Source organism: Salvelinus alpinus, chromosome 21, assembly GCF_045679555.1.
Source record: "Salvelinus alpinus chromosome 21, SLU_Salpinus.1, whole genome shotgun sequence".
Lineage (NCBI taxonomy): Eukaryota > Metazoa > Chordata > Actinopteri > Salmoniformes > Salmonidae > Salvelinus > Salvelinus alpinus.
Window position 1 is genome coordinate 34,516,899 of NC_092106.1, and position 13,719 is coordinate 34,530,617.

Consider the following 13,719-nt stretch of genomic DNA (forward strand, 5'->3'; position numbering starts at 1 on the left):
AAACAATACAACTTAATTATCCATGTACAGTGGACAACTGACGTGTCTTCTGCTTTTGTTACAATGAAATCTACTGTATTTACAATGACGGGGTAGGGCGTCACTTTAAATAAGAATTTGTTCTAAACTGACTTGCCTAGTTAAATAAAGGTTAAATAAAAATTTTAAAAATATATAAAAATGTATTCTACATGAACGTCAAGTCAGTCAGGCCCAAGCCGCACACAATCACGCACACGCACACACACACACACACGCACACACACTCACACACTATTTTGTGCTGTCTTTGTTATTGTTATTAAAATGCTGAAGACAGACAAACAAAACAAGTTACACACAATTTGCTCAACATGCTGTAGCCAACCCATAACCAATCTTAACCCATTGCACATTTTAACCTCTAACAAATCAATGAAATTAGTCAGTGTCTTGCACAAAAAAGACGGAACATTTTCATTGACTGATTTACAAAAGAGCATTTCTTTATTTTATTGGGAAGGCCGTAAGTTGTCTAAAGCCCATGCCATGTATTATACAGATTCATCTACAGTATTTATTCTCATTTATTAACTGAAGATACCTTTCGTTTGTAGAAACCCAGAACATTTTGCCGAATTTCTTTAGTTTTTAGACCATATATGAGTGGATTGAGAATGGGAGGGAACACCATAACTGATACTCCAAAAGCCCTCCTCAAGGAAGGGGCTGCTTGCTCAAATCGATGAGCTATCAGGCTAAAGCAGGCGTTGAACTCTAAGAATAAGAACACGACAAGATGTGTACCACATGTCTGAATGGCCTTGCTCCGTGCATCAGGCGACTTATTCATGACACAGGTGAGCAGGATCTGGATATATGTAAATATAACCACTATCAACGATACACCCTGAAAGACAGCTGTTATCAACAACCCATAGTAGTTGTTTATACGTGTGTCATCACAAATGAGCCTCACCAATGACGGATTGTTACAATAAATATCCACTATTGTTGTTCTGCAGATCTTGAAACGAGTGACCAGAGCCAAGAGAACCACAATCAGGGTAATGACCCAAAGCCACATGAAAACGATGATTTTCATCAAGTTACTGGAACTCATGATGGAGTTATACCTCAGTGGACAGCAGATTGCGATATACCTGTCATAAGCCATGCCAGTCAGGATAGTTAAGGAGCCAGCTCCGTACAGGTGGACGAGCAGAGCTTGGAGGTAGCATGCAGGGTAGGAGATGGACCTGTTCTGAGCCAGGATGCTCACCAACAGCTGAGGGAAGAAGGCTGTAGCACCAATCAAGTCATTGATAGGCATGTTGAAGAGTAGGATAAACATGGGTTTATGCAGCTTTCTGTCCAGGGCTATGGTGGATAAAACCGTCACGTTGCAAAACACAATGAAACAGTACGTAAGGGTTCCAAAAAGGAATGCTGGGTAAACACCTGATGGAGCTATGGCCAGTGGTTCCATGCTCAACATGTATGTAGAGTTTGTATACATAACTACTGTAGGATGATTTTGTAATTGTCTTCTTGAAAGCAGCCCACCTGAAATAATACAGAAATAGTCATATAGTCTTCAGCACATATGTTTGTCCAATGAATATACTGAATTAAAAGAGCACAACGTTGTCTACTGCAACGAACATGATGTTGTTGTGACTGCAACAAATATGACAGAAAGAACACCTCTACAACTAAAATGAACAAAACAAAAATCTAAATAATACATATACTGTATACATATATAGATATATATATTTTGCAACTGTTAAACATAACACACATTTTTCTTTTCCTAATGGAAACACATGAATTACATCTACCGTATTTATGTGATAATGCCCTGTAATATCCTTTTAACCGTTCAACCTTCAGGATTAGACCCACCCGTTATATAATCTTTAAAGCATGCCTACTTCTCTCTTCCTGGATGTCAGTTCACGACCAGAGCTGGAGTCTACCTTCAGTTGTGACCCCTGTGTGACAGCTCCCTGACAGGCCCTTTTTATTGCCTCATTATCAGGAAAGGACAGCCCTTTAGTGTCCTAGAGGTCTGTCACCTAGCTGATGTAACCTGGGCTCCTGTGTAGTCTACTTAATGATTAAGAATGTTAAAACAACTTTTGCAATATTATCATCTCCTTAGATTAACATGTCATTTATTGGTGACTGAGATGATGTAGCAAAACTGTTCAGAATTCTCCCATTGTTTTGCATTAAATTTTGCGAACACTAAATTGTGATCAGGTAAACGAAGCCACGTTTTCGGTTGCTGACTCTTATCCATCATCCATATATTGCCAGTTATTTGTCAATGTGTAACTTGGGTGAACTATCAGTTTAGAACAGCCCGACATGTATGAAACAAGCAAACTATCGCTTTAGAACAGCCCAATGTATATTATGAGGCCAGTGAACTGTTCCTTTACAACAGCCCAATGTGTATGACGCCAAGTGCATTTTTGTATGTATTTTTGTAAATAACAGCTTGTGCACGATATCTAAGAAAGTCTCCAGGTTTTGCTCGCCTGAGGTAGAGTATCTCATGATAAGCTGTAGACCACACTATCTACCTAGAGAGTTTTCATCTGTATTTTTATTAACTGTCTACATACCACCACAGTTTGATGCTGGCACTGAGACCGCACTCAATGAGCTGTATTCCGCCATAAACAAACAGGAAAACGCTCAACCAGAAGCGGCACTCCTAGTAGCCGGGGACTTTAATGCAGGGAAACTTAAATCCATCTTACCAAATTCTATCAGCATGTTAAATGTGCAACCAGAGGGGAAAAACTCTGCACCACCTTTAATTTCACACACAGAGACACATACAAAGCTCTCCCTCGCCCTCCATTTGGCAAATCTGACCATAATTCTATCCTCCTGATTCCTGCTTACAAGCAAAAATTAAAGCAGGAAGCAACAGTGACTCGATCAATAAAAAAGTGGTCAGATGAAGCAGATGATAAGCTTCAGCACTGTTTTGCTAGCACAGACTGGAAAATGTTCCAGGATTCCTCCGATGGCATTGAGGAGTACACCACATCAGTCATTGGCTTCATCAATACGTGCATCGATGACGTCATCCCCACAGTGACCGTACGTACATACCCCAACCAGAAGCCATGGATTACAGGCAACATCCGCACTGATCTAAAGACTAGAGATGCTGCTTTCCAGGAGCGGGGCTCCAACCTGGAAGCTCATAAGAAATCCTGCAATGCCCTCCGACGACCCATTAAACAGGCAAATCGTCAATACAGGACTAAGATGGAATCGTACCTCACCGGCTCTGATGCTCGTCGGATGTGGCAAGGCTTGCAAACCTTTACAAACTACAAAGGAAAGAACAGCCGAGAGCTGCCCAGTGGCACGAGTCTTCCAGATGAGCTAAACTACTTCTATGCTCGCTTCGAGGCAAGTAACACTGAAACATGCATGAGAGCACCAGCTCTTCCGGAAGACTGTGTGATCATGCTCTCCGCAGTCGATGTGAGTCAACATTCACAAGGCCGCAGGGCCATACGGATTACAAGGATGTGTACTGCAAGCATGCGCTGACCAACTGGCAAGTGTCTTCACTAACATTTTCAACCTCTCCCTGTCCGAGTCTGTAATACCAACATGTTTTAAGCAGACAATCATAGTCCCTGTGGCCAAGAACACTAATGTAACCTGCCTAAATGTCTACCGACCCGTAGCACTCATATCTGTAGCCATGAAGTACTTTGAAAGGCACCATTATCCAGAAACCATAGACTCACTCCAATTTCCATACCGCCCTAACAGATCCACAGATGATGCAATCTCTATTGCACTCCACACTTCCCTATCCCACCTGGACAAAAGGAACACCTATGTGAGAATGCTATTCATTGGCTACAGCTCAGTGTTCAACATCATAGTGCCCTCAAACCTCATCAATAAGCTATGGACCCTGGGACTAAATACCTCCCTCTGCAACTTGATCCTGGACTTCCTGACGGGCCGCCCCCCAGGTGGTAAGAGTAGGTATCAACACATCCGCCACACTGATCCTCAACACAGGGGCCCCTCAGGGGTGTGTGCTCTGTCCCCTCCAGTACTCCATGTTCACTCATGACTGCACAGCCAGGCATGACTCCAACACCATCATTAAGTTTGCCGATGACACAACAGTGGTAGGCCTGATCACCGACAACGACGAGACAGCCTATAGGGAGGAGGTCATGGACGTGGCCGTGTGGTGCCAGAACAACAACTTCTCCCTCAACATGATCAAGACAAAGGAGATGATTGTGGACTACATACATTAATGTTGGCTATATTTAGCACTTTTCTGGGATGCTTGATTGTTTTCATTGCTTTACTGGGAAGCTTAGCAGCATGTTATTTATGTTAATGCAGGGTGAACTGCACACGGTGGCCTTCCTGCTAAGACACACCCCCTCAGTGCTAACAGTATATATCTGGTTCATGGACACATGATAACTGCATACAATTGCTGTAGGATCAGCAGAGGAATTCAGGGCAGTTAGAGGGACATAAATTATGTTACTTACATTGTGTCTTCCAACTCCCCTGGTATGATGTACATTTGCTGAAGCATTATGAAAACTAAGCGACACAATGGTATGGATGAGCTGAGCTGGGCTTGGGTCCTTGATAAGTCATGGTCTCAACGCAGCCTTTTAATGCTGTGAATGGATCCAGGAACCCAAATGATTTGAGTGAATCCCATCCTCCAAATTAAACAAGCTTTGTTTCCAGAAGGTATCAAAATGGTAAATTAATGTTGCTACAATAGTCTCGTAGCCAGTTATGAACGCTTACAGCAAAAAGGTGACATTGTTTTCAGTAATTCATGCATATGCATTATACATAGACCGTTAATATAAAGGGCTATTAAAGAATGCTACAGTAGCAACAACAAATGTATGAATGCAGTCTGATATGACAGACTATACAACTCTCTCCTCATCTTTGGTGAAATAAGACATACTGTAAGTAAACAGAAGTAAGCTGACAACAGTGAAGGGGAAATGCTCCACCCATCAAGAACATCCAATTAAAGTTAAATTGTTCTTAATTATAATTTTTTTGATTACCAAAACAGTGCATGAATCATGATTCTTATATGACTGGCCGTAAGAGTTACTCTAGACCACGGGCTCAGCATGTTAATATGGCTGCAATCCCCTTAACGGGATGATATGACAACAGCCAGTGAAAGTGCAGGGCGCCAAATTCAAACAACAGAAATCTCATAATTAAAATTCCTCAAACATACATGTATTTTATACAATTTTAAAAGTAATCTTGTTGTTAATCCCACGAAAGTGTCCGATTTCAGATAGGCTTTACAGCGAAAGCACCGCAAACGATTATGTTAGGTCACCGCAAAATCACAGACAAACACAGTCATTTTTCCAGCCAAAGACAGGAGTCACAAAAAGCAGAAATAGAGATAAAATGAATCACTAACCTTTGATGATCTTCATCAGATGACACTCATAGGACTTCATGTTAAACAATACATATATGTTTTGTTCGATAAAGTTCATATTTATATCCAAAAACCTCAGTTTACATTGGCGCCATGTTCAGAAATGCCTCCAAAATATCCGGAGAAATTGCAGAGCCACGTCAAATAACATAAATACTCATCATAAACTTTGATGAAAGATACATGTTTTACATTGAATTAAAGATACACTTGTTCTTAATGCAACCGCTGTGTCAGATTTCAAAAAGCTTTACGGCAAAAGCACAATATTCAATAATCTGAGAACAGCGTTCAGCCACAAAAGGAAGCCATACAGTTACCCGCCAAATTGTGCAGTCAACAAAACTCATAAAAAGCATTATAAATCTTCACTTACCTTTGCTGATCTTTGTCGGAATGCACTCCCAGGACTCCCACTTCCACAAGAAATGTTAGTTTTGTTCGGTAATGTCCATAATTTATGTCCAAATAGCTATTTTTGTTAGCGTGTTTGATAAACAAATCCAAAGTCAGGAAGCGCGTTCACTAAAAGCAGACGAAATGTCAAAAAGTTCCGTAACAGTCAGTAGAAACATGTCAAACGATGTATTGAATCAATCTTTAGAATGTTTTTAACATAAATCTTCAATAACGTTTCAACCGGAGAATTACATTGACTTCAGATGTGCGATGGAACAGAGCTCCCTCTCATGTGAACGCGCATGGTCAGAGCATGGTCAGGTCATGATAGACCTGACTAATTCCTGTCTCCTTCGGCCCCACTTCACAGTAGAGGCATCAGACAAGGTTCTACAGACTGTTGACATCTAGTGGAAGCCGTAGGAAGTGCAAACTCATCCATATCCCACTGTGTATTCAATAGGGTCTTGGTTGAAAATCGACTAACCTCAGAATTCCCACTTCCTGTTTGGATTTTTCTCAGGTTTTTGCCTGCCATATGAGTTCTGTTATACTCACAGACATCATTCAAACAGTTTTAGAAACTTCAGAGTGTTTTCTATCCAATACGAATAATAATATGCATATATTAGCAACTGGGACTGAGGAGCAGGCAGCTTACTATGGGCACCTCTGGGCACCTTTCATCCAAGCTACTCAATACTGCCCCTGCAGCCATAAGACATTTTAAGTAAGGGATAATCAATGAAGGGCTATACTTTCTCTGGAAAGTAATGAACGACGTGGAAGCTTAGCTCCACTCCCATAGCGTGTCGTGGAACACACCTTCCACGTCGTTCATTATTTTTCATAGAACGCATATCCCCTCGTTGATCATCTCTTACTCGACGTGCAGAGCCCGTGGTCTAGCAGTAACTCTTACGGCCAGTCATATACTGCTCTGCATCGGAGACCAGGGATCAATCCCTGTGTTGTCTCACTTGCCTGTCTCCTCCTCTGTTGTTTCCATCTGTCTAAGTTAACTTCTACTTGCTACGCATCCCGGATCCGGGAGCACCCCCATCAGTAAAAAAAGCTGACTAGCATAGCCTAGCATAGCGCCACAAGTAAATACTAGCATCTAAATATCATTAAATCACAAGTCCAAGACACCAGATGAAAGATACAGATCTTGTGAATCCAGCCATCATTTCTGATTTTTAAAATGTTTTACAGGGAAGACACAATATGTAAATCTATTAGCTAACCACGATAGCAAAAGACACAACTTTCTTTTCTCCACCATTTTCTTCCTGCATAGGTAGCTATCACAATTTCGACCAAATAAAGATATAAATAGCCACTAACCAAGAAACAACTTCATCAAATGACAGTCTGATAACATATTTATGGTATAGCATATGTTTTGTTAGAAAAATTTGCATATTTCAGGTATAAATCACAGTTCTACATTGCAGCTGCAATCTGAAATAGCGTCGATGCAGGCAGAATAATTACAGAGACCAACGTCAAATACCTAATTACTCATCATAAAACATTTCTGAAAAATACACAGCGTACAGCAAATGAAAGCCCAACATCTTGTGAATCCAGCCAATATGTCAGATTTTTTAAGTGTTTTACAGCGAAAACACAATATAGCATTATATTAGCTTACCACAATAGCCAGAAACACAACCGCATTTACCAGCAGCAAATGTTAGCGATCGTAACAATCCAGCAAAAGATATATAATTGGACTAACCTTGATATACTTCATCAGATGACAGTCCTGTAACATCATATTACACAATGCATATAGGTTTTGTTCGAAAATGTGCATATTTAGCAGCACAAATCGTGGTTATACAATGTGATCAGTAGCAACAGTTCATGCATTCTGGCCGGCGCCATCTTGGAGAGGCACCTAATCTAATCGATAAATAATCGTAAACTTGACTAAAAAATACAGGTTGGACAGCAAATGAAAGATGCATTAGTTATTAATGCAACCGCTGAGTTAGATTTTTAAAATTAACGTTACTAGACATACAGTGTGCGTTACAGCCAGACTAGTGCCGCAATTAATGGCGGACAAATCCATTTACATTTTTCCACATAAATACGGAATAACATCATAAATAGCTCTTACTTTTGGACGAGCTTCCATCAGAATCTTGGGCAAGTTGTCCTTTGTCCAAAAGAATCGTTGCTCGGTTGTAAAACGTCGTCTTCAACTTTGGAACTAGCAGCTAACAATAGCTATGTGGCGCAGACATGCCCAAATCCTCAAAACGCAATACTAAGGAAATTCCGAAAATAGCAATATACTCGCATAAACTGATATAACTCGGTTTAAAATAACTTCGTTATGATGTTTCTAACACCTATATCGAATTAAATCACAGACGGATATATCTTAAGCCTATAACGAGAGCTTTTGAGCATGCCATCCTGAGGTGCTCCATTGCGTCTTGACGAACGTCGAAAGGAGCGCACCCCCCATGCCATGGCCTTTTATAAGGTCTGAGATCTACGTAGAAACTCCATTCCAATTCTCATTGGTTACTGACATCCAGGGGAAGGCGGGTGCAGTTCATTTCGACCCATAGGATACATACAGAGCTTTAAACTGATCTGAGAACAGAGCCTCGTTTTCAGACCTTCGCAGTTCCTGTCATGAATTTCACTGCAGAAAGAGTTCTGTTTCACCCACAGACATAATTCAAACGCTTTTAGAAACTAGAGATTGTTTTCTATCCAAAAGGAATAATAATATGCATATTGTATGAGCAAGAATTGAGTACGAGGCAGTTTAATTTGGGAACGATAAATGGTAACGTTGAAACAGCACCCCCTATATTGAGAAAAGGTTTAAGGCTAAATATACATATATATATACCATTTTTATTCATTGATGTCAATTTATGTGATTGTGTTTACCTGAAGTTACCTGACTTACCACAAAAACAAATATTTAACATTTAATATGTTTAATTAGCAAATACAATTTCCTCCATATAGGGTATTTTCATTTTTACTTTGGTTTTGTGTTTGAAAAATGTCGGCTGGAATACCACTTCTCTCATAAAATATCAAATACATTATGTGAATATTTTTTTCAATTATTTAACCACACTTTCCACCACTCTTTTCCTGACACATTCTCAGTTTGCATTTGCATCCTTTGTAGTATTGTTTTATGTAATTGATTCAACCTGTATGGCACTGAAATGAATCTGTCCTCTGATGAAGGGTGCTATGCAACATGATCTTCAACCAATCAGCAGAAGCCATGTGGGCTAAACCCGCCCATAGTTTCTGAGAGGATGCTGATCAAGTGCCTCAACTGGAGAATTTCCAGACTGAATCAGTGAAGTGAAACAATAGTGGAACAGAGCGATATTCAGTGTGTAGACACATTTTCACAGATCAATAAAAGTCTAATTTCAAGATGAGTCCATGTCTCACGCCATCTGTGGTGTTGATCGATCTTTATACTGTAATCCCGATAAAATAGGAAAGATAGGCACCAAATAATATGAAATGAGGGGGTGCCTATGCATCTTAAAATGTGCAGTCATTCTTCAACACAGACTGTTATAACCATGATCAAAGATATCACAGGATGGCCTTCGTCATAGGAGTCATCAAATTGCTTTAAATGTCTCTCATAGTTTGATGTCTTCGGGAAGGTCTCATACTTCTCGCGTCCTCTCTCCTCTCTCCTCGTCTCCTTCTCAAAACCCATTGGAGGAGAAGGTCAGAAGGGAAGTGTAAGGATCGTCGGAAGAAGACCAAGGTGCAGCGTGGTACGTGTTCATGCTTCTTCATTAAAACCGAACACCAAACAAAATAACAAAAGAACAACGAACGTCACGTTCTGAAGGCTAAACAAAAACAACATCCCACAACCTAAGGTGGCAAAACATGCTGCCTAAGTATGATTCCCAATCAGAGACAACAATAGACAGCTGTCCCAGATTGAGAATCATTCCCGGCCAAAACATAGAAACACAAATCATAGAAATAAAGAGCATAGAATGCCCACCCAAATCACACCCTGACCAAACCAAATAGAGACATAAAAAAGGCTTTCTAAGGTCAGGGCGTGACAGGACCACCCCCCCCCCCCCCCCCCCCCCCCCCCACCCCCCCCCCCAAAGGTGCGGACTCCGGCCACAAAACCTAACCTGTAGAGGAGGGTCTGGGTGGGCATCTATCCGCGGTGGCGGCTCTGGTGCGGGACGTAGACCCCGCTCCACCTCTGGCTCACCCCACTTTGGTGACGCCTCTGGTGCGGGGACACTCGTTGCCGACCCCGGACTGGGGACCCTCGTCGCGGGCCCCGGACTGGGAACCCTCGCTGCGGGCCCTGGACTGGGGACCCTCGTTGCAAGCCCCGGACTGGGGACCGTCGCTCGATGCTCCGGACTGGGGACCATCGCTGGAGGCTCCGGACTGGAGGCCGTCTCTGGAGGCTCCGGACTGGAGACCGTCTCTGGAGGCTTCGAACTGGAGACCGTCGCTGCAGGCTCCGGACTGAGGACTGTCGCTGGAGGCTCCGGACTGGAGGCCGTCGCTGGAGGCTATGGACTGGAGGCCGACGTTCGTGCCATGGATCATCACTGGAGGCTTCTTGCCATGGATCATCACTGGAGGCTTTGTGCCATGGATCATCACTGGAGGCTTCTTGCCATGGATCATCACTGGAGTGAGAGGGCCGTGGAGGGGCACTGGAGGTCTCAAGCTTAGAGCCTTCACAACCCGTACTGGCTGGGTGGTTTTCTTCCCTGCAAATGCGGGGCGCTGGCACAGGACGCACTGGGCTGTGCAGACGTACCGGAGACACAGTGCGCAGAGCCGGCGCAGGATATACTGGGCCGAGGAGGCGCACTGGAGGTCTGGAGAGCAGGGCTGGCAGAACCCTTCCTGGCAGGATGCTCACCCTAGCCCGGCAGATGCGGGGAGCTGGAATGTAGCGCACTGGGCTAAGAACGCGTACTGGAGACACCGTGTGCTCCACCGCATAACACGGTGCCTGACCAGTGAGACGCTCACCATGGTAAGCACGGGGGGTTGGCTCAGGTCTCCAACCTGACTCAGCCACACTCCCCGTGTGCCCCCTCCCCCCCAAAAATTGGGGGCTGCCTCTCGGGCTTCCTTGCTAGCCGTGTCCCTTCGTAACGCTGCCGCTCTGCTTTTGCTGCCTCCAGTTCCTCCCGTGGACGGCGATACTCCCCAGCCTGCCTCCAGGGTCCCTTACCGTCAGGATCTCCTCCCAAGTCCATGAATCCTGAACACGCTGCTCCTCCTTACCACGCTGCTTGGTCCGTTGTTGGTGGGAAGTTCTGTCACTGTTGTTGAAGGAAGTGGACCAAGGTGCAGCGTTGTGAGCATACATTTTCTTTTGTTATAAAAAATTACGCCAACAAAACAACAAACGAGAAAACAACCGTGAAGCTAAAGGCTATAGTGTCAACAAACAAAGACAACTTCCCACAAACACAGGTGGGAAAAAGGGCTACCTAAGTATGGTTCTCAATCAGAGACAATGATAGACAGCTGCCCCTGATTGAGAACCCTACCTGGCCAACACATAGAAATACAAATAATAGAACATAGAATACCCACCCCAAATCACACCCTGACCAAACCAAATAGAGACATAAAAAGGATCTCTAAGGTCAGGGCGTGACACTCTGGTTTTCATATCCATTGGATTTTGAGAAGGAGACGAGGAGAGAAAACAACAGGAGTATGCAATTGAGATCTTCCCATTGACAGCATGATTTACCTTTTGTTGTGAAACCTTGACAAGCCTGAAACATCCTTACTAGTTTATTCAAAAGATGATCTTCTACTTACATTGTCTGTTGTTCGAAAGACAATTCTTTGTCTTTCTATCACAGATAGGCCTACCTTCTCACAGGGACAAAGTACAGGCATAACAATTAAACAATACAACTTAATTATCCATGTACAGCAGACAACTGACGTGTCTTCTACTTTTGTTACAATCAAATTTACTGTATTAATTCTACGAGCTGCACACACACACACACACACACACACACACACACACACACACACACACACACACACACACACACACACACACACACACACACACACACACACACACACACACACACACACACACACACACACACACACACACACACACACACACACACACACACAGACAGAAGACAGACAAACAAAACAAGTTACACACAATTTGCTCAACATGCTGTAGCCAACCCATAACCAATCTTAACCCATTGCACATTTTAACCTCTAACAAATCAATGAAATTAGTCATTGTCTTGCACAAAAAGACGGAACACAACTCTAATTGTCATTGACTGATTTACAAAGGAGCATTTCTTTATTTTATTGGGAAGGCCTTAATAACTGTCTAAAGGCCATGCCATGTATTATACAGATTCATGTACATTATTTATTCTCATTTAACTGAAGATACCTTTCGTTGGTAGAAACCCAGAACATTTTGGCGAATTTCTTTAGTTTTTAGACCATATATGAGTGGATTGAGAATGGGAGGGAACACCATAACTGATACTCCAAAAGCCCTCCTCAAGGAAGGGGCTGCTTGCTCAAATCGATGAGCTATCAGGCTAAAGCAGGCGTTGAACTCTAAGAATAAGAACACGACAAGATGTGTACCTCATGTCTGAATGGCCTTGCTCTGGGGCATATGACACAGGTGAGCAGGATCTGGATATATATAAATATACACCCTGAAAGACAGCTGTTATCAACAACCCATATCCCAATATGTATGAGTCCAGTGAACTATCACTTTAGAACAGCCCAATGTGTATGAGGCCAGTGTGACTATCTGAAGACTAAGCTCAAAGTGTAATTCAATACCTTCAAAAGCATGTTTACAGATGGGTAGGCTCCTAACTCACTTCACTGCACCTCATATAAAGTAGAGGAGATTGGGCGGATTATGACAATCCCAGAGAGTCCAAAAATTATTTGTGGTGATTATAGTTGCAGCCCCTGACCGCAGGACAAAAGGGCTTCTGTGGTGCTGCTGTCCCGGTTGTGAAGTACAGCTGTAGTAACACCTGCCCCCTAACAGTCACACCTCCTAACCTAACAGTACACAACCGCAAGACCATCCAAAGGCCTTACTTAAAGGTCCAATGCAGCATTTTTTTTTTATCTCAATGTGAAATCATTTCTTGGTAACAATTAAGTACTTTATTGTGATTGTTTTCAATTAAAATGGTCAAAAATAAATAAAATAGCATCTTGGCAAAGAGCAATTTCTCAATCAAGAATTTTGCTCGGACTGTCTGGGAGTGGTCTGAGTGGGGAGGGGAAAACTGAAAATTAGCTGTTCTTGGCAGAGCGGTTTGGAACTCTTTCTTATTGGTCTATTAACTAATTTAGTTAAGAAGAGAGAAGAGGATGTAAAACATGGGCTTGTGGAGAGTCCGCTGTGTGATGAGCAACAGCATGATGGTGAGGTTACAGAAGACAGAGAACAGAGAGAGCAGGAGACCAATGGTGAACACAGGGTAGCTCACTGGGGTAGGGATGTCAAAATTGGCAATCTGCAGGTGGTAACTGAATGTCTGATTAAGATTCTGGCCCGCCATCATCAAATACCTGTAAATGAAGAAAAGCTAATGTTATGTACACATTTAATGTACTCTAAGGTATGTAAATCTGACTCAATACTAGCACAAAATGATCTAAAGCTAGTTAGCTCCAGTCTAGCTTACTGTAGGGCTCGTATTAACTGAATTATCAGATTGGTTATATTCAGTCACTCTAGAATTGAAATGTAATCATTTTGTAGTTGATCATTTTAA

The 13,719-nt window shown here is 42.5% G+C and overlaps 1 protein-coding gene across 1 annotated transcript; it reads right to left on the bottom strand.

Annotated features, from left to right (window-relative positions):
* Nucleotides 1–301: 301 nt before the first annotated feature.
* On the bottom strand, nt 302–13,503 carry LOC139548494 (olfactory receptor 6N1-like). The gene is made up of 3 exons (XM_071358190.1): nt 13,302–13,503; nt 787–1,311; nt 302–309 (listed from the first exon to the last, which is right to left on the bottom strand). Exons 1-3 carry the CDS (start codon nt 13,501–13,503, stop codon nt 302–304), a joined length of 735 nt encoding a protein of 244 aa, XP_071214291.1.
* Nucleotides 13,504–13,719: the final 216 nt, after the last annotated feature.

Coding starts and splice junctions, on each gene's coding strand:
- LOC139548494 (XM_071358190.1), bottom strand. CDS start 13,503: ATGGCGGGCCAGAATCTTAATCAGACATTCAGTTACCACCTGCAGATT. Junction 1,312..13,301: donor GTTTTACATCCTCTTCTCTC/TTCTTAACTAAA, acceptor TACTCTTCAACA/TGCCTATCAATGACTTGATT.